Raw genomic sequence first — 26,031 nt, 5'->3', positions numbered from 1 at the left:
CCGGCTCTGGCCCCTCTGCTGCCACGTTTTTCAAGGTGACCAGTGTCACCCATGTCCATCTTGGCAGGGTGGATGCCAACCCGCCCCCCCAAGGTCTGCAGAGCCCTGCTTCTGTTTGCTGCGGGCGACGGTGGGGCTGAGCAGCCCTGGGGCACCCGAATGCTTCCAGGCAAATGGGATTAATGCACCATTAGAGATGAAATGAAGGAAATGAGCTGCCATTGATTTTCACACCCTGCTGGTCGCTGTTGAGACAGGCTTGGGCTCTCCATCAGCCCTGTCCCCTGCTGGGAGCCAGCAGGAAGCTGGGAGGGAAGGGTGGACAGACCTGGGGGGCACCGATCTGCAGGGGGAGGTGGAGTCCAAGCCTCTCGCAGGGGCCAGATGGACTTATCCAGTGACAGACCAGCTACCAGCATGAGCTACTGGCCCGCTCATGCTGCCGCCTGGGGTTTCCAGCTGCTGGCACTGGACTTAAAAATCAGCGCTCGGCTCCCACGCCAACAGCTTTGCCGGGCAGAAATGGCTGCAATGATGGGGAAAAAGTTATTCCACCCATCAATGTCATACAGATGCAGCACTCCTTTCTGCTTCTGTCACAGCCCAGATGCAGGGTCTGTGTCCAAGCCCACGTGCCTTCTCCTTGGTGAGAAGCATTTCCCAAACAATGGCTGGGGGCCAGACGCCCCGGCGGGTTTCCCTGTGCCACAGGCACATCTCCACACCAGAATCTTCTGCTGGGCTCAGGCAGGCTGGTATTGGGCATGGCGTGAAGGCTGGCACCCCCTGATTTCAGTATCTGTGACTGCTGCGGGCTCAGAGGAGATGGTGCGGTTTGTACCCTCTCACCCCGGTTCGCTCCAATGAGAAAGGCTGGCAGGCTGTTTTTCATATGTATGCTTTTTAATATCATTAATTCTGTTACACTACACACAACCAGTAACAATGATAAATACTGCAATGGAAATGTTAAAAAAAATATTATACGTTTCATGTTTTTGAAAAAAACCCCCACATTTTAAAATAAATTAATGCATAAAACTGATGGTAGAAAAAAAGAAAACCCAAACCAAACCACAACACAACTGATCTGTTTAAGGCAATACTCTACGCAGACAGGAACAGAAGTACAACAGTGTGCTACATGTTCTGAACGGGAAAAAATGAAAGAAAAGAAAACCCATACAAGATGCAAACTGATGCTTCGGGAGTGAAAAAACTCCCAAAACCAGATAATAAAACCAATGGCCAAGTTAAGTGCAGCATTAATACACTCTGCATGTCAAATGATTAGCAGGTTCCTAACATGGACTAAGGTCAAGCTACAACAAATTTATCTTCCTAATTAAAAGGTTATTCAGGTCAAACCCTACATTTAACTCTACTTTGCATTTGGCTGCTTCAGCTATGTTTCACTATATGCAAGGACAGCTGGAAATTCATGTCCTGCTCGTGAGATTAACACAAAGGTCGGGAGGTCTGTCCTCCTGAAAGATATTTCCATTAAATACATCCAAAAAAGGATCTTGCTTTTGGTGATCCATGGAAATGCCTCCTTCCACTCTATCCCCTGGGGCACCAGGCACCGCACGAGGAAAGGAGACCTGTGAAGCATTTGCTTGGGTTGCGTTTTTTCCAAGCTGAGGGCACGAAATGGAAGTGCAGCTTTGATCTGGACTCGGAGGAGTGCTGTTTCCTTGTCTGCCAGAAATGCCTGTCTGTAGCCTGCTGAAAGCGCTTTGCCAGCATGGGAGAAACCAGATCTGGTTTCTGGAGAAACCAGCTGGATCCAAGCTCTGCATACAGCCACAGCGTTTGCTACTAAGGTTGGTGCGAAGCTCCATACCTGCTGCGACAGCCAGTGAACCCCAACTATTAATGCAGCCCAGAACTTGGCCACTGGAAGGTGGACAATAATCGTAATGCCAAAAAAATCCCCCTCTTGCTCAAAAAAGAAAAGAAAAGGGACAGTAGCCACTTTCTGCCAGATTCCCCCGGTAGATCCCCATCAGCTGCCACCCACGCAAGACCGTCAGTGCCAGATCTCACCAGCATTGACCCAGTACATTCCCAGTAAGGTGCATGTCTGCAAGGTGCTGCCAGGGGGCAAAGAAGGTCCTTAGAAGATGGTCAGAGCCTCCTGTGCTGCCCTGCTAGAGCGCATGTGGAGGAAGATATGGTACATGAGGAAAGAAAACCCAAGCGAAATTACAAGACTTGTGATGACCAACAAATGTTTGGGCTGCCTTGGGCTTGGGTGGGAGATGGGGATGCAGAACTGGGCTGAGAGTCACTTTGGTGCAACTGCCTGTGGTGCTCATCACTGGTGCATGGGGTGGGGGGAGGAAAGACGATGGCTGCTTCAAGAAAAGAGGAGTGTAAGGAGGACGTGTGCGGTATAACAAGGCTTGCGATTCTAGGACTAACCACTGGACACGGATACTGAAGATTACCTGTGACAACTAGCTACTCTTCTACCATTGCTGCTCCTTCCCCCACTTCCTGGTCTGACTCTTCTTCCGTCTGGGAAGCCATGGCTGTCTGGCGTGATGGCCAGTGCTGACTCTCCCACCCCAGACCCCACGCAGCGCGCAGGGTGACTCAGCTGCAGGATGCAGTGAGGTCTCGAAGTCGCATGGTAGGCACAGACCATCTCTGCCTGCAAGTAGCGCCTGCTTTCAGACCCTTCAGAAAGCGATTTGATGCTGGCTCATTTCCTTTATTAAATTGAAGGTTCAATAACCTCTGTGGGAGGAGTGAAAATGGTTAAAAATGTGCAAAAAGGGGGGGGAACCCCCCCACAACTTTCTGAATTTTCTCCCCTGCAAAGACTTCGTCCTCTGCAAGAGTCTTTTTCCCTGCAGAACTACAGCCCTACCAGCGTGCCTTACAGTGCCCAGCCCCAGCACAGCGAGGGCACAGCCAACAGGCATCCCACCCATGCCTCCGCTGCAGGTCTCCACAGCAGCTCCTCCTGCACCAGGAGGACATGGTCTGGCAGGCCCGGGACCTGGCGCTTGGGTCCCAGACCTCCCACAGCACTGACGACAGGAGGGTGAAGGCAGCCAGCTTGGCTTGCTGGATCACACCAAGGTTTTATCCTAGCCTGGTGAACCCTCAGCCCTACAGCCCTCAGGCGGGTGAAGAGAAATTCCAGCCTGCTCTCTGGATCACCCATGATCTTGGATTTCCATGATTGTTGGATCTCCCACTGGTCTGACATTTGCCTTGGGTTTGTCTCAGGACAGAGGCAGCTACAAGCTGAATACAGCTGCTACTGAAGCTTTTCCATGCAAAGAAACTGAGGAAAGAAATCTGTGAGCTGGGGATGGAGATGAAGGTGATAAAAACCAGAAGGGCTGTTATGAAGAGAGCCGGTACAAGTTTTCCAGCTATCTCCATGCACCTGTATCACATCTCCTAACAAACTAATCTCCCAGATCATGCAGACTTGAGGAAGGTAACAAATGGAGTTGCAGCTTTTCTGGGGTGCAGAAGCAAGAAGGCAGTCTGTGTGGAGAGCAGAACTTCCCAGGGAGCCCACCCTGGGGCAGCTGGATGAGCAATGAGGGGAGAAATGCTGCTCTGGGAGGGTAAACATCTCGGCAGGTAATGAGACTTAACTCAGCATGGCCTTTTCGTGGCCTTTTCTTTTCCCGATGCCTACTGTGATGGTTTCCAGTGACACATCTGAGACGGTCACATTTTAATAAAGGTTCTTTTGTACCTTCCGCTCCCTGATGCAATCCCACCACCTGTGTCACCATTTCCTACTACGGAAATGGCTCCACAGACCAGGCACAACCAGCAAGGTGGACTCCTTCCAGGAGAAAACCCGTCTTTTGCCGGAGCAGCTTTTTAGAGAAAGAGAAAGGCTTGGAGCCACCACCAGTGGCAAATGGGTCTGGGAAGCAATGGGAAGAGCTGCTCTCCACAGGCACCAGGGAAAGCTGCAGCCTCTCCTGCCAGTGTCTGTGCTGCTCTGCGATACAGCTTGCTGCACGGTTGCGTGGGCCACAGTGCTCTGCTCCATGTAATCTCAATTAGTCCCCAACCTTTCCCTCCCCAGCAAGCTGTCCAAGCAGTGCTCAGCCAGCCAGCATTTAGCTGCTGTGATCCTGGGATTGCCACCAATGCCAAGGGGGACAAAGGAGGGGGTGTAGCTGTAATTTTCTGGAAGCAATGCAGCAGCTCAGCTGCCAAATACAGGGAGTTAAAATATGGATGCCAGCCCCTGTGAGAAACCCACATTAATCTTCTGCAGGTAATGCCAGGTCACAACCTCTCCCCTCTATGCTAAATTGCTGGCCCTTCTGCTTCGTGGCTTGTGTGGTTCTGTAATAGAGGTGGGTTTGTCTGATGAGATGCAGTTCAAGGTTTGCGGCAATCCCTCTCACAGGAAAGCCTTGAAAGGAAGTGAGAGGGATGCAATGTTCTCCTATGTGTGAAAAAGCACCTTAAAATGAAGACCTTCCCATGCCTTCCCCTTAGGCTCAACCTCTCCCAGCCCGCCCTGTGGCACAGCCCATCGATGCAGATGTTTCTTGTGAACACACAGGCTGTGCTTGCTGAGCCAGGCAGCAGCCAGTGACAAAGCCTACTTCATTCTAGGTAAGAGTGGCCATACCGCATGGGAGCTTGAAGGGAGAATGGCAAAGCAAAGGAAAATCCCAGGTGAAATTACTAGTTTATACCCTCAGATGATTACACGGATGCTAAAAGTGAGAGCATGAAACTGCTATGGGAATATCCCAAAAGAGCCCTTCCATGCTCTCCTCCATCAGCACTCGCTATCCCAGTTGCACTTCTAAGTTCCTTAACTCTACTCGCAGGGGATGGTGCTGTTGGGCCACCAAATCTTCTTACATGTTCCCTGTAGCAGCACGCAGATTGAGAAGTCAGTTGTGCGAGAGCCAGCTGCCAAATAACTGGGAAACACATCCTTGCCAAACATCTTCCCCCAAAGCTGTTTAATCTCTCTCTAACCTCCACCCCGCAGCCTTCTGGCACATGCAGGCAACATCAGAAGCTGGTAAACAGAGGGAAAGCAGAGCGGTGCTTTGAAAATATGCATAAAATTTCTATAGCATGCTTTTTGCATCTTGCTTGCAGAACCTATCAATGGTGCCCATCACACACTTGGCAACATCCAGGCAGGGTGGTGGCAGCATCTCGGGAAGGCAGGTTTCTCCCCTGTGCTGCAGGAGGGAATGGACATCAAGAGGGGATGCGACCTGCCTGAGGCTAGAGCAAATGCGTACCACGTGCCACAGCAGCAAGGGACGCTAGATCTCATTTCTGTGCTCCAACACTCCAGCAGACTCTCTGCAGTAGTATTTGGCTGAGGTGCCAGCTCGGGGACACGGCGTTTCTGGTGTGTGCATCTGGAAGCGATCTTTGCTCCCTGCTGGTATCGGCACTGCACTGAGATGGATTAACTCGGACAACGGGGATCTGCCCTAGGCCAAGACAGCACTTGGCAACCTTTCTAGTTACTGCTTGTTTTCTTTTTCCTGTTGTTCCATCTGGTGCCCAGCTGGATCCTCCCTTTCTTCAAAAGCATCTTCATGTTTCGGTTGAGTCACACACAGAGCGCTGTACTTTTCAAGCCTCCTGCATGCTGTTGTACAGCTCGCAGGCCAGCCCGAGGACAGGCTCTGCGTGGAGAGGAAAGGATTCTGCTCAGGATCACAGAGAGACCAATGTGTCAGCCAGCAGACAGCTGAGCAGAGCAGGTGCCTCCTTTTGGCAAAGGAGCTGAAGAGGCAAACCACAAGCAGCTGAGTCCATCTTGTCTGTGGGGGAGCGTCCTGATGTCCCTTTCAAAGTCCATGCAGCAGGCTTGGTTGCCTGCTTTTGCAGCTGCAAGGCATCTGCAGTCAAGACAGCCAGAACAGCATAGCAGACCCAATGGCCGAGCATACACATTGGGCGGTGGACATGCAGCAACATCAGATATGACCCAGTGGCTCTTCCAAGGGTTGGCTTCAACATTTGTCTGTTAAGACATCAAATGAGCCTTCGGGATGGTTGCCTGGACATCAGCCTCCTTTCAGCTGGTTTATTTACAACCACCAGAAAAGCAGACTAGACCACGCTATCTAACAACCTTCCTCAACCCTAGGAGGATGCTCCTCCTCACAGAGACATCCAAAAATGGGGAGTTTGCAGACTGGAGAGACAGAGCTGAGTGCTGAGATCCTGGACTTCAAAGCCAGCTCACGTTAAAGGGCAAAATTAACATCTGATAAAAGGAAAGGACTTCTTAAACTCAGGTGATTTGGTGACTGAAATTACATAAAATCCTAACAAAAAGCCGATCTGTCTTTAGGAGGCGTCAAATGCAGATTCCCTTGTGGAGGCACCAGCATCAATATCCTTAAATCATATTTGCATGGTAATTTAGGTGGACAGCAATGCAGCCTTTCACACTCCATCGTGCTTCTCCCCTTGGTATTCTGTACAACTTTGGACTGAAAATGGGGCCTGAAAAGACCATCTGGTTTGGTGCAAAGGCTGGAACAAGGAACAATTTTCTTTCTTGCATGCAATCTGCATTTAGGAGAGTGCCCAGCAGCTCTGCAGATTTTAGGGCTTTGTAATGTTGCAACAGAAAGTCAGGGTCTGTGCTTTTTGCTTTTGCCTTCTCCAGGCCATGGTGAAGGAGAGCAGTGCCAGGATGGCCATGTATCTATACACCTTCCCGGGAAGTCACCACAGCATAACCTCCAACAATAAAACCTTCTGGCAGAAGCAAAGGTCGGAACATGAGACCAGAGAGGGAGAGCCAGCCCAATCTGCGGTTAATGCATACTGACAGGCTGTCCACCATACTCCGTAACGAGCCAACAAACACGCCACATGGTCATAACCTGCTTAAGGGGGCTGCGGTTCAGAAGGGTTAGCGTTCAATTTCCTGTGATAGCCACATGTGCATTGCCTTAATCCATTCAGCCTTCCTGATAATGACCCTACACAGGTAACTACTTTCCCCCACCCTTTCTACTTTATTCCCCTAATAAAATATATGAACACAAAGCATAGAGAGGAGAAGCCAAAAAATTGCCATTTTATGGTCCTGTACTGTCATGCCAAACCAGCTGTTTGTGCAGCCAGCTCTTTCTGTGTGCAGGGAAAAACACTTGGCTTGTGCTTCGGTCTGTGTTTGGAGGAAGCACTGTGTGTAACATTTAAACTCACCTCCCTCCCCCCCTAAAGGCCTGTGCTAGAAGCAGACGCACATCACACAATGCAAAGGGCGGAGGGCAGTTGCAGGGCTGTGGAATACCACAGGGCACATGACAGGCAAAAACCAGCAAAATGGGCAATAAAAAAGCTTGGTTGTAGTGCCATGGGGCAGCAGTTACCAGGGAAGGTCTGTCCTTCAGAGGGGAGGTGTTAACCCTGGGAGATACAGCGTCAGCAAGCCTCAGTCTGTCTTGGACCGAACGTGATGGCAGCACGAAGGACACCTGTGCCACCCGCAGTCTGGCTGACCCAGGTAAAGACATGGCTTGTTGCCCTAACAGGCACACCGATACGCTCCGAGCTCCTAAGCAAGGGCTGTGGGAAAGGCTGAGCGTGTGCAGCCCGGCTGGAAGGCACAGAGGCTAACCCAGGTGGATAAACGTGATGAAGACATTGCACGGTACCAATGTTGAACTGCAAAGTCCCTCCTTAGGAAAGTGAAGATTTAAAGGGATGTCCTATAGGATTTGGTTTGACCATGGCGTTTCTCATAGGTTTTGACTACATTCCCCATTAAAAAAAAAGACTTCTTAAGGAATATTTTTCCCTTTCATCTTTTTTCTCTACACAGTGTTGTTAGAGCTCTCCCCCCACCTCCAGACAACTTGCTAACCTCAACCTGAGCTAGCACTGGAGAGGAAAGCAAGCACGTGAAAGAAGAAGGGAAGAACTGGAGACCTGCTTCTTTAGAAACGTTTTGGAACTATTCCCCCTCAGCATTACGAGGTGGTGAGAAAGGGAGAGGAATTCATTTGAGAAACACTGTTCCTGGAGGAGCTGGCAATTTAACCAGTACTTCTGCACAAGGAGGCAGGGATGCTCTTTCTGTGGGCTGGAGCCAGAGTGACAGCACCCTGTCTTAGGGAGGGGAGGCAAACAGTTGCCCATACCAGCTAGTGAATAATAAAGCTGAGGAATCTTGTGTGCCTGGTCTTTTGCTCACACTGTGGATGGTATCGTGCTTGGCAGCGCAGAGTGAAACCCCAGGGTATTAAATAATTCTCCTCCTAATCATGAAAAGGACTTCTTAGAGACTCAGCTCACTCCATGCAGATTTCAGATGGGGGATCTATCTGTCGGGGTGGAGCTCAGGCTCTGCCTTGTGACTCAGGAGTTCTGATGGGAAGCTCAGAATTGCCCTCGCTTTTTCCCTTCCCCAGGCTATAAAGCAAGTGATGACCCAAGGCAGGCGGCCCTTCCTCCTGGCAGGGCAGGAAAACACACAGTCGTGCCTGTGGCAAAAGATTTCAACACTGAGAAAAATGCCAGCCCATCCCTCGCCTGAGCCCCACATATGCTGAAACCAGCAATGTAAGACCAGCTAGGGAGAGGACACGCTTCCTAATTCCAGAAATGATTTTGCATTAAAAACAACCCGCTGGTCAACTGGCAATTCAGTCCAGCTACCTAATGTAACGCCACATTTCCTGACTACTCCAGCACCAAATAAACACAATTGCTCCCGACATGGGACAGCTTTAACACAGACCAAGCCTAGTGCACAAGTGGGCAGAGCTGAGATAAACAGTAGTTTCCTCTCATGGGTTTTTTTCAGCTGAAGCTGTTCATAATTCTGCTGTTGCTGAAAACTCCCCTGAAGCCTGCCACCACCACAAATCTCTCCCACAGGCACCAGGAGACACAGTGTCAAGAGAATATCAAAAGTTGAGCACTGTAAAAATGTGCTTTCCTCAACTAGCTTATCTGGCACTGACCTTCAGACTGCGCTGCTCTAGTCCTGTCTTGCGCAGGACTCATTTTTTCTTAGTTGAACAAAGTTTAAGATTTTTGGAGGCAGATGGGTCTCACAGGAATTAAGTATAGGCTGAAGTTAGTATACGTGACTGGACTGAACTCAGGAGCATAGTATTCTTGGGCAAGGACTGAATCCCCAAAGAGCATGGATGGATTACAGATCGAGTCTGATGTGTTCAGTGATAATTTAATGTGGAGCTAAGGGTAGATTGCATTGGATATGTGACACAACAGCTCTAGCTAGTACTGACTCACAGTGAAATGTCACCTTCACAAGTGAATGAATGGTGTCATGCTAGTCCTGGCTATCCTTGCCATAAGAAAGGATCCCCTGGTCCGTTCCCATTCCTGTGCCCCACTTACAGTATCATTTTGGTTATGCAAATGAAACAGGTTTAGTGAATGAATTAAGAACTGACCTCCTCTCACTGGTAAAACCCCCTGATACCTCAGACTCACCCCTGGTTTCACAGATGGATTGGTTTCAGTGGGTAGGATTACCTGCAGCCCCATCTGACCTTTCCCATTCTGGAACAGACACCTTACAAAATATCCCCAGTGCCTGCACAAACCAAGGAGGTATCTCTGGACCGCTCTGTATTCGCTCTCCAGACCAGTCAGTTCTGCCAGGCACTGCCTGGCACTTTGAGCAATTTTTCTTTTGTTTAACCATAGTTTAAAATAACTTATCAACCAATCATAAAATGAATTTTTTGGTTTCTCCTGGCTCCATGAACACAAAGAGGTGCACGTCCTACCATAGGAGGAAGCAATGGCTGTTAAGTTTTACAGTTATAGTGGAAAGCACTGATCACAGCCTGCCGGCCTCACTACTGGATGTGACAGGCGGTGGAGGAGGTGGCTTGGCAACACATGCAGGTAGGGTTGACCGATTTAGGGGGGATTAGGTCGAGGTCCTCGTCATCTGGGATCTCATCTAACCGGTACCCATCCTTTAGCAGCTGGATGTTCAAGTCTTGGTTGATCTGCTACAGACAAAGAGACAAACAGTCAAACACTTCTTCCTTCTGATGGTGAGAAGATGAAGGAGCACCCTTATTCTGGTATATATTTCCCCATCATTAGCAGCTGCCCCACCAATGAAAGAGTTCTTGACCTCAGGCGAGGGCTGCCTTCTGTTGTTCTAGTTTCTTCCAGAATAGGAGTACTAGAGTGAGATATTCCAGAGTAGCAAGTTGATGCACTATTTTATTCTGGAATAATCCTTCCATGAAGACAAGCCCTCATTTAAAGTAATGTAATAATAATGATAATAAACCATTGTCAGCTGGGCAGTCCCTCCTCTCAGTCTAGGGCACACTATAGCAGTTGAACAGTGGTAAAGCCTCTCGCCTCTTTGTAATCTCAGATTCAAGTGCTGTCTAACTAGATCCGGGTGAACAACACTTCATGAGGGCCCAGACACAGTGCAGATCATTTAATCTGGCCCTTGTTCTTGTACGTTTCTGTGTTTCAGAGGTATTTTTCCCAAGGAAGGAATACAAGGGTAAAGAGTTCCCCACAGCTTGAGTGCAGAACGGCCACTCAGCACCCTGGATGTAAAATCAGATCCCGCAGAAGCAGTTGCCAGAGGCCAGGCAACTAATTCAGGAGAGGGCTTGGGAATATATTCAGAAACAATGCAGCGGGATTAACAAGTCTGAGCTTCCTGCCTTTTCTCTTTGAAAGGACAAGAGTTCATATCTGCAGGTCCTCCTGGAATTTCTGCCCGCTCCAAGTAAACACGCACTGCGTGACCCCGACCCCCCCCAAGGACTGGAAATCACAGCACGCCCTCAGATCCTTTATTCGTGTCCTTGGCAAGCATATGGTTGCTGAGCCGGCGTGACAGACAAGTTGATGCTTTTGCACCGCATGGGCCAACACTGTGGGGCTGAGCAGAACTGGGAAAAGCTTGAGTGAAGCCAAAGGTAGCTGTGAAGACAGCCGACGGGCAGATCTGTGCCTGTGCTGTGGCAGTGCGGGGACAGAGCCAATTGGATCACCAGGGAAGAAAGGAACATGACACAGTTTCTGCCATGGTCCCTTCCAAACTCACAGAGTCTACAGCACTGCTAAATTCCTTGTGTAGCTGTTTTTGGCAACACAAGGCCACTCTAAGCTGTTTCTGGCTGCTCTACTATTAGCATTCATGGCAAGGATGGCAGGAAAGAGTGTAACTCACCTCAGCTGATGAGTATCCCGAGGAGGAATATCTGGACATATCAAAGTCATCATCACTGCAGGGAAGGACAAGATACAGCAAAGAAGGAAACTGTTAGAAAGACTTACTGTATTCCTGGTTAGCCCTCCCGTTCTTGTGCCATGAAGCCGTCCTTGAGGCACAGAGGAGTTAGTTACATCACGAGAGTCTGGAGAGTAACTTTCATCTGTGACTCTCAGACCTTTTCATCAAAGCGCTCTTTACTCACGTCTTTTCCTACTTGTTTACGCACAGAGAGCAGTTACGGCATACACCGAAGGGCACAGCAAGGAGGAGTGCGAGTGGCCTGCGAGACCGAGTGGCTGCAGCAGGAGTTAGCTTCAGTGCTGCACTCTGGCACAAAAGCTCACTTGCACTGTAATGTTTATCTTATTAACACTTTGCGTACCTGTCCGTATCCAGGGCTACCAGTGGCTTTTCATCTGGACTCTGGTCTAATGACGAATAGCCCTTATTGGGAACAACGAGCCTGAAACAGTTAAATGTTGTCAGTTAACCACACAGTAAAGCTCAGTACCACATATAATCCACGGCAAAGCTTTATGATACTTATGCTCTCCCCATTTCAATTCCTTGCCAGCTTTCCCTTATCAGTGAAGAAGTTTAAATGGGTGCAATTCAGAGGAAGCGAGCTCTGTCTCTGGGTGGCTGAGAGCTGTTTCACAGGGGTAAACACTGGACATGCCTTGGGAACACACTCCTCCCTGGAGGGAAAATCCATGCTTCATTCTGGTGAACCTGCTTGTCATATGAATATGCTTGTCAACCTTATGAAATTCAATAAGGACAAGCGTAGGGTGCTGCAGCTGGGGAGGAATAACCCCATGCACCAGTAGAGGTTGGGGGCTGACCTGCTGGAGAGCAGCTCTGTGGAAAGAGACCTGGGAGTCCTGGTGGACAAGAGGATGGCCATGAGCCAGCAATGTGCCCTTGTGGCCAAGAAGGCCCATGGCATCCTGGGGTGCATCAAGAAGAGTGTGGCCAGCAGGTCGAGGGAGGTCATCCTCCCCCTCTACTCTGCCCTGGTGAGGCCGCACCTGGAGTAGTGTCCAGTTCTGGGCTCCCCGGTTCAAGAAGGACAGGGAACTGCTGGAGAGGGTGCAGCAAAGGGCTACCAAGATGATTAGGTGACTGGAACACCTCTCTTATGAAGAAAGGCTGAGGGATTTGGGTCCTTTCACTCTGGAAAAAAGATGACTGAGGGGGGATCTTACCAACACTTATAAATACTTAAAGGGTGGGTGTCAGGAGGATGGGGCCAGGCTCTTTTCAGTGGTGCCCAGTGACAGGACAAGAGGTAACAGGCACAAACTTGAGCATAGGAAGCTCCATCTCAACATGAGGAGGAACTTCTTTACTCTGAGGGTGGCAGAGCCCTGGCACAGGCTGCCCAGAGAGGTGGTGGAGTCTCCATCTCTGGAGACATTCCAAACCCGCCTGGACGCGTTCCTGTGCAACCTGCTCTGGGTGACCCTGCTCTGGCAGGTGGTTGGACTAGATGATCTCCAAAGATCCCTTCCAGCCCTACCATTCTGTGATTCTATGATTCTATATCATGTCACTCATTTTTGTGTTGCGTTTTATCCCTAGCAATGAGTACATGACACTAGCAATAAGTAAATAGGAGAAGGTGGTTAGGGGAAGGCAGAGGCTCAGTGCTCCTACTATTCTACTATTAGAAATCAGGGATGTGGTCTTTCTGCCTAAGTCCCTACCCAGCCCACACCACAACACTTCTGAGGTCTCAGTCCTAAATTTAGTAATATGAGAAATATGAGCTGGTGGGTGCAGTGTAAGAGCCCAGTCAGACCAGCACTTTTAAAATCCCATCATTTCATAATGACTTTCACTTCATCAGAAGTGTTACAAAGGCTGATGATGACTTTGCACCTTTAATTGCCTGTGAGAGTTTGTGATATGGAATACAGGCTTTAGAGCTTCTAGGATAAGTAAAATGCATTAATACAGTGGTAACTAGTTCACAACAGAGTTATTTCATCCACAAAACTCCACAAAGACTTTGGTTTGTATTTAAAATAAGATCAACCAAATCAAGTAAATGGAATAAGATTCTACGTTCAGCAGGTGGGAACCGCAACAGCGATGAAAATCTTGTTAAGTGGGTTAACTCAGATTTTCTCCCAAATGAAGAACTGGTCTTTAACAACACACAAGGATGCACAATGACGCTTCACTAAGATTTTGGGAAATATAAATCTAAAGATGATAATCCATCTCAGCCATGCTCCAACTGCTGTCTAACTACCTGAAATGTTTTTCCTTCTGCTCATAAAATTTCAGGAAGCCATTACAATTTTAAAAATACAAAGGCCTGCCAGGTGCTGAAGATGGGCAGGCTCAGGGAGAGTAAAATATATCAAATGATACCACAAAGCAGACATGTAGGTTCACGATTAGAGGTATTTTCTTACAGTGTTCATTGAAATGCAAGATTAAAGAAATTAATTTTAAAACTGATGCAGATTTTCCAACCTGCTGCACCAGGGGACTGGAGAAAATGGGATGCACTTGCAAAATTCAGTATCCCCTCTCATAGCACTGGGGCTGTCCTGCTCCTGAAGCACGTAGGAAGGAAGTCAAGAAACAAAGATGTCTGGAACCGAAGCTGTGATCTGGCAGCAGCAGCTTGCCCATACAGATAACAGTACTGACTTCCATTCTCGCTCTCCAGTTTTCAATTCACTGCTCCATACATACTCGCTGACGGTTGTTACCATATAATGAGTGAACAAAGCACTATCAGGGGGCCTGGGAAAAGAACCCTTTGTGGTGCAATTTACTTGATTGGAAAAAAAAAATCACTACATCTTTTTCTTGAGAAATGTCTTCTTTCTTTATAACACAGAACTTCAATTTTTCTGCAGCAGACAAAAAACTGTGGTGATGTCTCTGCCCCTGATCTGTCCTTCCTTCACATCCTGATTGTCCTTATTTTTGCTTCCCACTGTCCTTGGAACAAAGGCGGGTTGCAGTCGTAGCTGTTTTCATCTGCAGCTGTCCCAGTATGAGCTTCTTGTCTTGGTGTTTTTGCTCACTTAACATGAAATATGTTATGACGTAAATCTGAGTTCAGGTTATTCTCAGACTGGACTGCAATATCTGGCTGTGCCCAAGTGGTGCGGGTGGTGTTATGGGCTCTGCCTGTGCTCGTAGCAAGTGTGCCAGCATCACCCCAACCTTGTTCACATTTTATTTGCTCTTAAGAACTGAAAGCGTGTTATGGATCCAGGTCCTTTCACCCCTAACGTTGGCTGTGCCCCTGCCCCAGGAGAAGACCGAATGGTGAAGGCAACCTTCAGCCTAGAGGCTGGATGTCAGAAATTCATACAGATAGTACAGAGGAACAGAAGCCTTGGGGAAGGAGGAGGAGGGAGGAGGTGGGGTATTACGAGAGGCAATGTGGTTTTCCTGAAAGAAGCTAAACGTATTTGATGAGAAGACCAGAACTGTTAAAGAAGGGGAAATGGCTTTAGGTTAGTCTCCTCCTGCAGAGACCAGAGGAAGCCAACAGTTTAGACTTAAAGGCCAACCATAACCTGGACATTTTGCAGTGCATCCCACTGGAGTATCTCCCATTATACTGCAAACATTATACCATGAAAAGAAGCTGCTTGAACAAGCTTTTGGCATTTCTGCCTTGCTGAGGTTTCCCTGTCTGCGGCAAGACAGACTGAACCATTCCGAGGTATTACCAGGGCTGTGCTCGTGGTGCAGCTGGGTTCCTAGAAAGCCAAGGGAGCTGAGGGATGAAGGGACCCTGTGCCAGATGCCTCCCAGCCCCATGGGAACAACGGAGCTTGGCTACATCTGCTACTAAAGCCATGGCTGTGAACCTCTGTTTTGAAGATCCCAAGGGATGCTTCTAAAGGGTGTGTGAAAAGTAACTAAGAAAAGCAAGTCTAATGCCAGCAGGCTTTGCTGGCTATGGAGGGGTCCGCGTACCCTCTGAACAGGGCTCAGGTGTAAATAAGCGGAATAAAACTGAGCTGGCTGTTCGAAAGCTTTTGTCAACAGGTGTCACTGCTCTGCTCTTCCCCACTCAAATCACTCTTCTTGCCATTGGCAGCTCCGAAACAACCACCTCGCCAAGCAGAAGTCACTAATTTTACAGGTAGGCTTCTGTATTTATCCCATCTTCTCTCCCTTACCATCTTCCTCTGCTAATTTCTGCATTTCTAAATCTCTCAAGCAGCAAATCTGCTACCATTCCTCACGGAAAGCAAGCATACAGCCCATTGCCAAAAGAAACCAAGTCTTTCCAGGTTGCATTTGGAAGACAAGGAGGAGCAGTGGGCATGGAAAACCCAGCTGAGAGCATTTGCAGAAATTCTTGCTGCCACGACAGGGCTGGCTCCTTTATACGGTCTCAACAACCAAACACAGAGCAGGGAGCATTGCAGCGTATCCCACCAAGACTGCAGAGGCTTACAAATAAAACTTGACAAAGTCCTGGCATGATTTATGACTACTGTTTTGGGTTTTGGGAATTAATGTGAACAAGGAACCTCATCTACCATCGGATGCGTCACATACAGAGAGGCTCTGAACTGCAACTCCTGTTCTACTTAATATATGGTAATCCATGCAACTTTCCCATTCCTTGATAAACACCCTGCATTCACGCAGATTCTTCTGTCATTTTAAGTGAGGTCCTCCAGTAAAAACTGCCACTTTTCTAGTAGCTTGCAAAGTGTGCAATTGCATGGGCTCAGGGGGGTCCTTGCCTCCTGAATGCAGGTAAGTAATACACTGGTGTCCTGAAGCTTACATGGAAAAAGCAGAAATACTCTAAAAGAAAGTATTCATCTATATTTACAGCAGTTTGTAGCACTGTCTGATACTGTCATACAGATGTGCCAAAGCAGCTCCAGCAAAGTACTACCATGCTGTCTTTGAAAAGTGCAGAGGAGGTGTATAGCAAAGCACACAGAGAGGGATTATTTACAAGCCTTCATTAAGTCAATCAGTACAGGGAAAGGGGTCGTCATCAAAAAAGAGCAAGGGAACTACTGTGATAAAAGCAGACAAGGAAGAATTAAGCTCTAAACCAATCTGTGTTCCATGAAGCAGCATCCTACCTCTCCCGCTAGCAGGATTATGTGTTACAGGAGGCTACCCAGAATACGCAAGACAGCTGTATCAAACCCCTGATTTCGACCACGCTGGGCTGCCTCCTCATCCTACAGGCTGCACGGTCGCTGGTCCTGGCCTCAGCTGTCCCTGCATCTCCCCAGGGGATGGGATGCGACACAGCACAGAGCATTTGGGCCTGCCAGCTCCGGGAAGGGCCATCACCATTCTCGCAGTGTGTTTGGCAGTAGGCAAATGGCAACGAACTTCGTCCTTGCCCATCCTAAGGCCGTTAGGGATTGAAGCGCAGAGCACAGCTGAGTGCTTTTCCAGTCCTTTACCTTGTTCGTGCCATCACGTTGTTCTTCTTGGGCTGCTGATTAACTGGGCTTCCCATGTTGCCATTCTTCAGGGAGCCCTTCCGAGCCAGCTCCCTCTGCTTCTCTGCATATGGGATACAAAGGGGAAAAGAAAAATTAGGGCAACAGCCTGGCTGGCCACCATACGGCTGCAGAAACTCAGATTTGATATCAAAAAGCATAGCAGAATTAATAGCAAAGGACATGAGCTCTCCATCTCCCACGGAGGGACACTGCGGAGGCCAGATGAGCTGTGTCCCATTGCCTGCAAGGTTCACCAGGGGCTAAAAGTAATGTACTTTGACTCACAGCAGCTTGCTGACAACACCACACTAAGACGGTCAGTGGATGAGACCCAACTGGGGCAGAGGAAGGGCAGAGACCTTGTCTCTATCTGCACCTGGCTGCTGCATGGACCCCAAGGCTGTGCTTTGTGCCGGGCAAGGGGATTTATCCTTCTACCTTTTCTCCTCCTACAGAGGCTGCTGATGAGGGCCCCAATGGGGCTAGGAAAGTGTCTCCATCAAAGCAGCACCATCATTTGGTGTTAGTTCAAGCTAGCTTGACACCACGCCTGAGTTATTACTGTTTCCCCAGACGGCACCTCACCAGACTAACACACCCTACAGCAGTAAAGTGTTGCTGCCTTCCCTGCTTCTCCTCCTGGCAACCTGTGATGTCCCCCGTGTGTCTTTCTCTTTTATCTCACATTGATTTTGGGGAGCTTGCTTGCTTTATTTAAAAAAAAAAAGAAACATTTTGCAGCTGTATTTTTAAACAGCATATTGTTGGCTTACATTTTCAGAGCATGTTCTACTCGCTGCTGAAATGAACCTTAAAACACGGACAGTATGTCAAGCTTTCTTTATGTATTCAGTGCAAGAGGGGATTTAAATTAGCTTCTCCTTTAGGAGAGATTATTTCTCTTAATAACTTCTCACCACAGGATCACAACTAGAATTCAGGTCCAAAAGCTAAGCCTTCTGCAGGTATCCAGTGTCCGTGCTGTATTAATACAGCCCTGCCTCCAGCAGGGATAGGTGGCTTGAGTTGGCAATTAGCCTCAAAAGTTGAGCTAACTGCCCCAATCTTATCCTGCAACACCAGACAAGGCTGGTAGGGAAAAGCTGAGCGTGGAGCCAGTAAGGCAGGAAAGGGCCGTTAAAAATGTTCTCCAGAGTGTGAGAAAATGTTGGGAACTCTTTCTGTGGCATGCCTGAATGATAGGGGTTTACCAGACTGCTGGCTGGGGAACCTGAATAGTGAATTCGTTTTGCTTCTTCTTCCCCTGCTGCGTGTGAAATGTGCTGATATACTTTTTCTCTTGCAGATTTTACTCTCCTTGGAGAGAAAAGCACCTTTTCCCACTTGCCATGGAAAGGCGGTGTGCCTACCGGGGTGTACAAGTGCAAGGTGGGCCAACTCTGCCCCTTCCACACAGGTAAGAGCCAGGGGAACATATGTCCAAGGCTGCCTTTTTTGAGGGACAAAGAAGCAGCAGAGATGCCTAGAGAACATGATGATGGCTGAGGAGCCTGCAGAGTAGAGCACATACTCATACAAACCATGCCCAGGCCTGCTCCTGCTGACAGCAGCGGTGAATAAATGCTCATTGAATTTGGCAGGAAAAGGATCGGATTAATAACTCTCTCTGGCATGAGCAATAAAAGAGACTGATACAGGATTGAAGTCAAAACCTTAAATCAGAGTAATTTCTCAGGACTGGAACTTGCAAATGCATTGGTTATCTCTGTCTCCAGAATAAAAGCCTGGTATTCTGCAGGCCGCGTGAACTTTGCTATTCAGACACAGGGAGATAAAGCAGGGTTTTATGGAGGCGAATGTTTACAGCCCTAAATACAAACCAACTTCCACCCATCTACACCAGAATCTCCAGCTCTGACCACAAATACACAGCGCTGAGACAAGCTGCCAACGCTTTAAGAGGCTGTATAATTCACAAAAGGCACCTGATTCAGAAACAAGGGTACAGGTTTCATTTTCTGTCCAGGCAGTTAAGGCATGCCTGAGCCTTTTAAGCGGACCAGTGCTCTCTACTTGCTATCGATTGCTCGGTACAAGCGCTAATGTTCTTCTCCAACTCAGATTACTCATACGGCTGATGAATCTGGACTTCAGCTAAGTGTCTTTTTCCTCCAGTAGGTCTCTCCACAACTATTTCTATGCTGTTACTGAATGCTACTGCAATGTGGCGTGGGTCGGAACAATATGAGATCTCCTTTTTAACCCCTTTTTTCACTTATTTGACTTGGAGCGAACCTTCCCAAAGCAATGTAAAGCACAGTAGGAACATCCATGCTTGTGTCCCCAGCCAAATTTCTTAAGCACGAATCAATAGCTCATCTCCCTCTCAGATGCTATGAACCCAAAGTCCCTGGTGGCCAAAAAGCAATGGCTAGCAGTGGGAATAGGAAATCAACCCAGTCCCAGTGTGTTAGGACAAGCTCCTGGAAGGTGACGGAGATGTGTATGAATCATGTTAAGCTTTGAGGTAAGGAAACCCGCTCTCTGAGCTTTACAAATATGAACTGCTGCTACTTCCACCATCACCCAAGAAGCTGTTTGGGTGCCAATCTCCTGAAAAATTCTGGGCTATAAATTCCAGCTTAGCCCACCAACCATCAGGTCCATCAAAATGGGGAAAGGAGACTTTCCTTGTCCATTTTCTGCTCAGTGCTTCCTCCTGGTGTAGCAGATGGAACTTGTGAACCCCATTTCTACGTAGTGAGCTCCTTCCCAGGCTTCCAGTTCTTTTGGTTTTGTCCCTGAGAAAAGGGACAGGGCCGTACACTCTAAGTACCTAAGCTTCTTCTACAAATGTGACTGATTCAGGCCCTTTTGACAACGTTACTTTCAGGGTCCTACTTTTCAAAAAAACCCTGCAATTTCACAAATTAAAGTTGTTCTGACAGAAGTGGCTATTAAACACATAAACCAGCACTGTAAAGAGAAGGTGACAGAAGGACACAATCTACCCTTGATAAGTAAATGGCATTTTTCTTTGAAGTCTGACTTGTATTGGCTGATGCTACACCCACATGAGCATGAATCCTAAGATCACAACCCTCCACTGACCCAACTGTGTTAACTTTTGTGTGAAACCTGGGAATTATGCACCTGTGCAATTCTCAGGGAATAAAAAACCAAGATACTCTTTCCTTCTGAGTCATCCCAGACTCTCCGATATGATAGTCAAGTATTCCCCATTAGACTTAGACAAGATCTGTGTTCCTACATGTCTCCCCCAGCCTCAAGGCCACTGCTTAGCTTGAGACAGTGGGGGCATGGACCCACCAGAGGGGACAGGCATAGCTTGTCCTCAGCACCTGGCAGTTTCTGGTGCTGGCTATGAAGAGCCTCTCCATGTCCAGGACTGTCTGTGCTGCCTGCAGTGTTCCACTACCTGCAATGAACTTCAATGAAGGCAACATAGCTTGATGGAAAATTGATGCTGACCCTACCAAACTGCCGACTTCTGGGCAACTCTTGGGCACTGGAAGAATACGAAAGGGTTAACGGGTCTGCCAAACACAGAGAAAATGAGACATACAAAAACAAACGAAAAAATGGAAGACTGTGATTTCCAGCCACTGGTTATTTCGTGCCTGGTGAGTTTGCTGTTGGATGATCAATAAAAAGCCAATACAGCAGAGACACAAGGTGAAGGACAGAGACATGGAGACAGGGAAGCCAGAATGAAACAAGGCTGCTCTACAGCTACTTCAGAGAACTCACTAACTGCTGGCAGTAAAAAAAGCAGTATAATAGCAGAGCTCCAACCATGCTCTTTATATGGCATGTGCAAGTATTTTAAATAAGTTGTTTAGCTTTTACTTCATGCGGCCGTTCTAATTTTTACTGTTGTACCTAGTGAAATAGTCACACTTGCGGTTTGTCACTCCCCTTCCCATGAAGCGGTTATGGGTGACTGAGCACACTCTGAGTACCGGTGTAATGGCTTGCAGAGCCAAGAGGAAATCATTAGCAATACCAGCAGGGCTGGTACAGCTGGGGGAGAGACAACTTTACCCAGATCCAGGTTTCCTGCTGGCTTTTCACTTATTTTCCAGACAGACACTTCCTTGAAGAAGCAGGATAGAACAGAGAAGGCTGGGAGGGCATGGAGCAGCTTGCATGTACCTCTGACATTAAGAAGGATGCTCAATTAGGAGTCTAAAGATCCTGTCTGATCATTATCAGGGTTGCTGTGTTGGGTAATCTACCTGGCTCCATGCTTGAGTGGAGCCAAGCAGCATTAGCTTCTGTTTCAGAGGAGAGCTCGGAGAACAGAGACAGCTGTGCTGTCAGCCTGACGCACTGGGGAATTTGCCTGCACCAGTTTCTCTTAAGCTAATCCTGGACATTGTGTCAGAAGAGGAACACATGGAGCGGCACGCGTGTGCACCCGTGTCTGTGTGTGTATGTGAGGAGGGGGGTACAGGATCCTTTTGACACCACTATACTGCTCTGAACAGCATGCAGGACAGCCTCTCGTCTGGACCTGCCAACCACCACATCACATCTCGCCCCTCCTTTCTTGACCACCTTGTCACTTCATCTCTAAGACACCTTGCCTGCTTATGACATTAAAATAATTTAAAAGAAAGAAATCTGCTCAACAAGCAAGCTGCTATGTTTGTGCTAGCCTCACGCTAGCCTGTTCTGCTCGCTGGCCCCATCTGAGCCATTCAGCACCTGCTCCAAGTGCTGCTTCAAGGTGACAACAGCCAAAGAAGCCCACAAAGCTCTCAGTAAGGCAGGAATAACACCTAAGTATAAAGGAGGAAAGGAAATGCATGCTGCAGACACAATCAGGACCATAATTGGACCAGCCTTGCGTCCCGGTAATGGTCTCGTATTATAGCTGCACGCAAAGGTCCTCCATAAGATGGTTCCTCAGCATGCTAAGCACTCAGCAAACCGTCCCTGCCCTGGTATGCTTTCACCTGCCTGCTTTAGGATGTGCCAGAGGACGGGCAAATAACTGCATGCTGACAAATGAAGCACACTCCCACAGGGAGCCTCCGTTAGAGAAAGTCGTGTCTAGGTTGAGAGGGGCTGAATTTTCCCCTTACGACTGGGAAGAGCTACAGCCCTAACAAACGATTTCAAGCACTGCTGCATTACTTAGTGCAATTTAAAATGGCTACCTGTTCAGCTGGCTGAATGTGTCTAGCTGCTTTATGACGAGAGAAAATAGTAATGGAGCATGCGAAGCAGAATGGACTTAACATGAATGTGTTTACGTTAAAAATCAGACTTGAATAAATCCTTACAATTACTCCTCTGTTTTCAGTGTTTAAGCTAAATAATAATCAGTTTTAATAACATTTTCCTGTTTTTAGAAAATGAAATGCTGAACAGCTTCTTCGGTACATGTTGCTATGTAGGGGGGCAATGGTTTTGCCTACACTCTGCCCCAAGCCAGAAATGGCAAAAGTAGCCATACGCTTCAGTCTCCTGCAGAACTGCTCCTTCTGCGACACCAGGCAAAGCAGACAGCCCAGGAGTTTGGTGAACATCACCCTGTACTATGCTGAAGAGCTATTTGGAGGGTCAGACCTCCCCAAACCCATGGTTCTCAAGCCAGTGGGTGACTCTGGCTATGGTCAGACAGCAGTGGGTGGAGAGCGGTGTTCGGGATGCCATCGCTTATCACTGCCACCGTGCTTGAGACTATGTGCATCCCCCTCATCTGAGGCAGCCTGATCGGCACAAATGCCATTCAGCGGCAGATGAGGCGGATTTGCTTCCTTTGTAGTGTGGCTGGAAGCACACAGATGCTGGCTGCTCCCGTCTCTGTGCTGAGAGCCGCTGGCTGAACCTCGCTAACTCAATTGCTTGAGACCCCCGAGCAGGGGGAGACGGAGCTCCCTGCCATGGGGACACTGCAGTGTGGGTCCATTTGCTGCAGTGGGAAGACAAAGAGAAATTAAATTCGCTGTGACAGAGTCGTATTTTTTCATCTTCAAGGTCTATGAGATGAGATTTTGGGATGCATTTGCCTCTCTGCCCCCCACAGTCAGCCGAACCCTTTCAGAGGCTGAGGACTGCAGCGGTTCCCTCATGAATTCTACCTCTGGAAGCTGAGAATTTAAATTACCCAGTAAATAAAATTAATCTGTCTACTCAGATCCCACTGAATGATGAACAGAGTCATGAGCGAACGGAGGGAGAAAGAACGAAGTCCTGACTACAACTTACACTTCCAAGCCCAAGTCTCCTGATTTCAGCTCACTTGCATCATTTAGCTCGGGGATGTTAGCATGCATCTAGTTAACACTGAAACCTTCACTACCTCTCACCTCCGACAGAGAGTATTTGTCAGCGAGGACTGTGTCACTTCTTGGAGAGATTTCAGGGTACGTAAATCAATAGGGGCTTTGCTTGCAGGCTGTATAGAAAGGGAGGTATAAGAAAGCTGTGTGCCACGCTGATCCCAGAGAGGGCTGTGCTCCCTGGGGAGATTTGGAGAGTGTAAGTGCGACCACACGGGTGGCATTAGTGCAGCTGACGGCTGTGCCTCCCTGCATCGCAAAGAAAGGCAAAAGAAACACAATTTTTACTAAACAGGGGTAGCAGAAACAAAAAGGATCTGTCTGCGGCCAGACCCCTGCTCTGAATACGGGGAATATGGTTTCAAGCTGATGTGCACTGGGCGTCAGTGTCGATTATTCAGGACAGGCCATCTGAATCAGGATTGTTTCATCCAGCTTCAGAAAAGACTGTTCAGATAAGCAAGGGTCAGAAAGATAAGTCAGCCAACTACCAACGTGGGCAAGACAGGCAACTATGTCTAACTGCGAGAACCCCAAGAGCAGGCATATAAATCTGTCTCCCAAGGTCCCTCTTGGACCAGGTTTTAAACATCCAAGTAGCTGCATTTCCTTGTGTTTTATTGATCTGGCTGCTGCTCTGTCCCTTTGGCATGACTGAGAGCTGGCACAAACACCAATGGGCTTGGAGTGGTTTTAAGCTCCCTTCAGCTCCCAATAAGGCCTCAGAAGACAAGGAACTCGTAAATGACCTAGGGAGTACAAAGCTGATGTTTGCATCTCATATTCAAGGATGCAGCTCTCAGCTTCTCGTACAGCAGCTACCACAACAAGCAGAGAGTGCGCTGCACGCAGCGCAACGCAGGGCTCATTCTGGGGCGGTGCTCACCTGGAGCGCTGCCTGCGCAACTTGCAGAGGTTTCTCATGGCCTGAACGATGCTACTTTTTTGCGTTTCCCTTCAGAAAACACACACCAAACTGAAGAGCCGCACTATTCCTTAGCACAGAGGAGGACAGGACCGCTGCAGTCCAGACCAAAGCTATCATCTACTTACACCACAAGCATCTCGAAAAGTGGCGTGTCCCCATCCCCTAGCCACGCTATTCCAGCCCCAAAGCTCATTTGTCTGACCCTCACGTGACTATAGGAAGGAACGATTTTTCTGTTTACATCTACTACTGGGCTTTGACGCGTACGAGAGCAGGGCATCCAGTGCAGTTAGCCGCTTAGCAAAGAAAACCTTATTGCTGTACACTTCAGGGAAAAAAAAAAATGGTATTTTGAATACAGAGCATTTTCCCTCTTCATGGCACGACATAATCGCGAATGATCTTTGTAGAACAGTGAGTTGTATTTTACTGCCAGGAGGAACTGTTTAACTGGTTCACCTTAAAGCAACGCAGAGCATCTGTGGCAGCAGGCGAGCAGAGAACGGGGACTCGCGGCTCCCAGTCCTTGGCCTGAGCCGTCTCTGCAGCCATTTTATTTAGACAGGTTGTGACTATGTAGCAGCAGGCAGCAATTCATCTCTCTTCATCTTTGAACGCCTTTCTGTGCTCATTTCAAAGGCGTCTATTGTCGCAGCTCCCAGCTCACAAGGGCACTTTGTTGTGATTCAGCCTGTGCTTTTTCACTTAATTTTTAAGGATTGAGACTTTTATTCCTGATGGCTGCAAAACACTGCATACAAAGATTTCATTTATCGCTGTCAAAACTGGAATATCTGAACAGCATTCAGTTTTATCTGATTTTTTTTGTTGTTTTTTTTTTCCATTTTTTACATTTACCTTCATTTATTTTGTATTTTCATGTACTTTTCAAAGAATATTTTTCCTGCCAGACACAATAACAAAGTTAGATATCTGGGGAGCGTTTGCATCCTGACAAGCCTAGCTAAAAAGTTTCAGTTTATAAACTAAATATAATCCATAAACCTGAGCTACTCTCTCCCTTAACATATTTTAAAGGGACTGAGAGAATTAAGTTATTTTACCTATAAAGAACATCTGCAAATGCCCTCTCATCATTTCTACTCAATTGAACGGATTTAAGTCAAAGCAATTTGCTTGACCCTGCTGTATGGTGTAGCAGAAAAAAAAACCCACAACAAAAGACAAAAAAGGAGTCTACGAAGTGCAATTTAACTCTCTTCACTTAAATAGCTCTCTTCATTTAAAGGACCACTTATGCTAAAGGCACAGTCTACCAGATAAACAGAGCTGATATTAGTGCCCACACCACATTCGTTATCAGTCCTGATGTTCTGCGAAGAAGCATCTAAGGTCACTGACGCATGTAGTAAGGGTGATGTGTATTTAGGAGCATAATAGTACAAACTTGCTTAGCTGAATACTCACGGCCTTTGGTTACGCAGGATGTCATCACACAGTGCATATTTGTATAAAAAACACTCAAATAGAGCCTGACATAAGTAGGCTTGAACTGCATACACTTAAGTCAAATGTCCATGCTTGCAAGAGTGTAAAATACACACTAAATGATTCGTCTATGGCAGAGAGCATGTGTTTTACAGCCTATATAAACTACAGATTTAATTTATTTTTAATATGTTGTCATTTGGAAAGCTTTTACTGGCTGGCAGATACCACTGCTTGGAATGACTTGTTGCGTTCCCATCTGGTAGCCAAAACAAATAGGGGCAGAAGTGCTAGTGCCACAGGCAGCCCATGAGCTTAGAAGGGACTCCAAGCTCACTGACTGCAGTATCCTGCTGGGAAAGGACCCTGGGACTTTCCTTGTTCCCAGGACTGGACTGAAGTTGACAGGCACAGCCATGTTTCTGGCTTTGATTTAGCAGCAAAATGTCATATATTTGATCCATTCTCTTTTGTCATCTGCTGCATTGGGTTTCTACAACCCCATGCATTTCAAACAAAATTCCATATTTTCTTCCTAATAAAAAGAAAGCAGATGGAGCAAGGCAACCAGGATGGTTAACACGATGAATGGATGAATATTCCTCCCTGCACCATGCTTTGAGAAATCCCTGCTCTGCAGTTTGGTATCTACTGCTTTCTCCCCTGGAAAAGGGAAAG

At 47.8% G+C, this 26,031-nt stretch overlaps 1 protein-coding gene across 5 annotated transcripts in view; it reads right to left on the bottom strand.

Moving 5' to 3' along the window:
* Positions 1–884: 884 nt before the first annotated feature.
* FAM219A (family with sequence similarity 219 member A) overlaps positions 885–26,031 on the bottom strand; it is a 99,746-nt gene continuing 74,599 nt past the window's right edge. For 4 of the 5 annotated variants that reach the window (XM_054184576.1, XM_054184577.1, XM_054184578.1 and 1 more), the window contains exons 3-6: positions 16,660–16,762; positions 11,616–11,696; positions 11,189–11,243; positions 885–9,992 (exon numbers count right to left, since the gene is read on the bottom strand). In XM_054184576.1, coding sequence (XP_054040551.1) covers positions 9,834–9,992; positions 11,189–11,243; positions 11,616–11,696; positions 16,660–16,762 — 398 coding nt within the window. In that variant the 3' untranslated portion in view covers positions 885–9,833. The remainder of the gene's footprint in view (positions 9,993–11,188; positions 11,244–11,615; positions 11,697–16,659; positions 16,763–26,031) is intronic. The other variant, XM_054184575.1, reaches the window with a different exon arrangement.

The sequence above is a fragment of the Rissa tridactyla genome, chromosome Z (genome assembly GCF_028500815.1).
Source record: "Rissa tridactyla isolate bRisTri1 chromosome Z, bRisTri1.patW.cur.20221130, whole genome shotgun sequence".
Taxonomy (NCBI): Eukaryota; Metazoa; Chordata; class Aves; order Charadriiformes; family Laridae; genus Rissa; species Rissa tridactyla.
The sequence above is the reverse complement of the archived record's forward strand: the minus strand, read 5'-3'. Positions and strand labels throughout refer to the sequence as shown.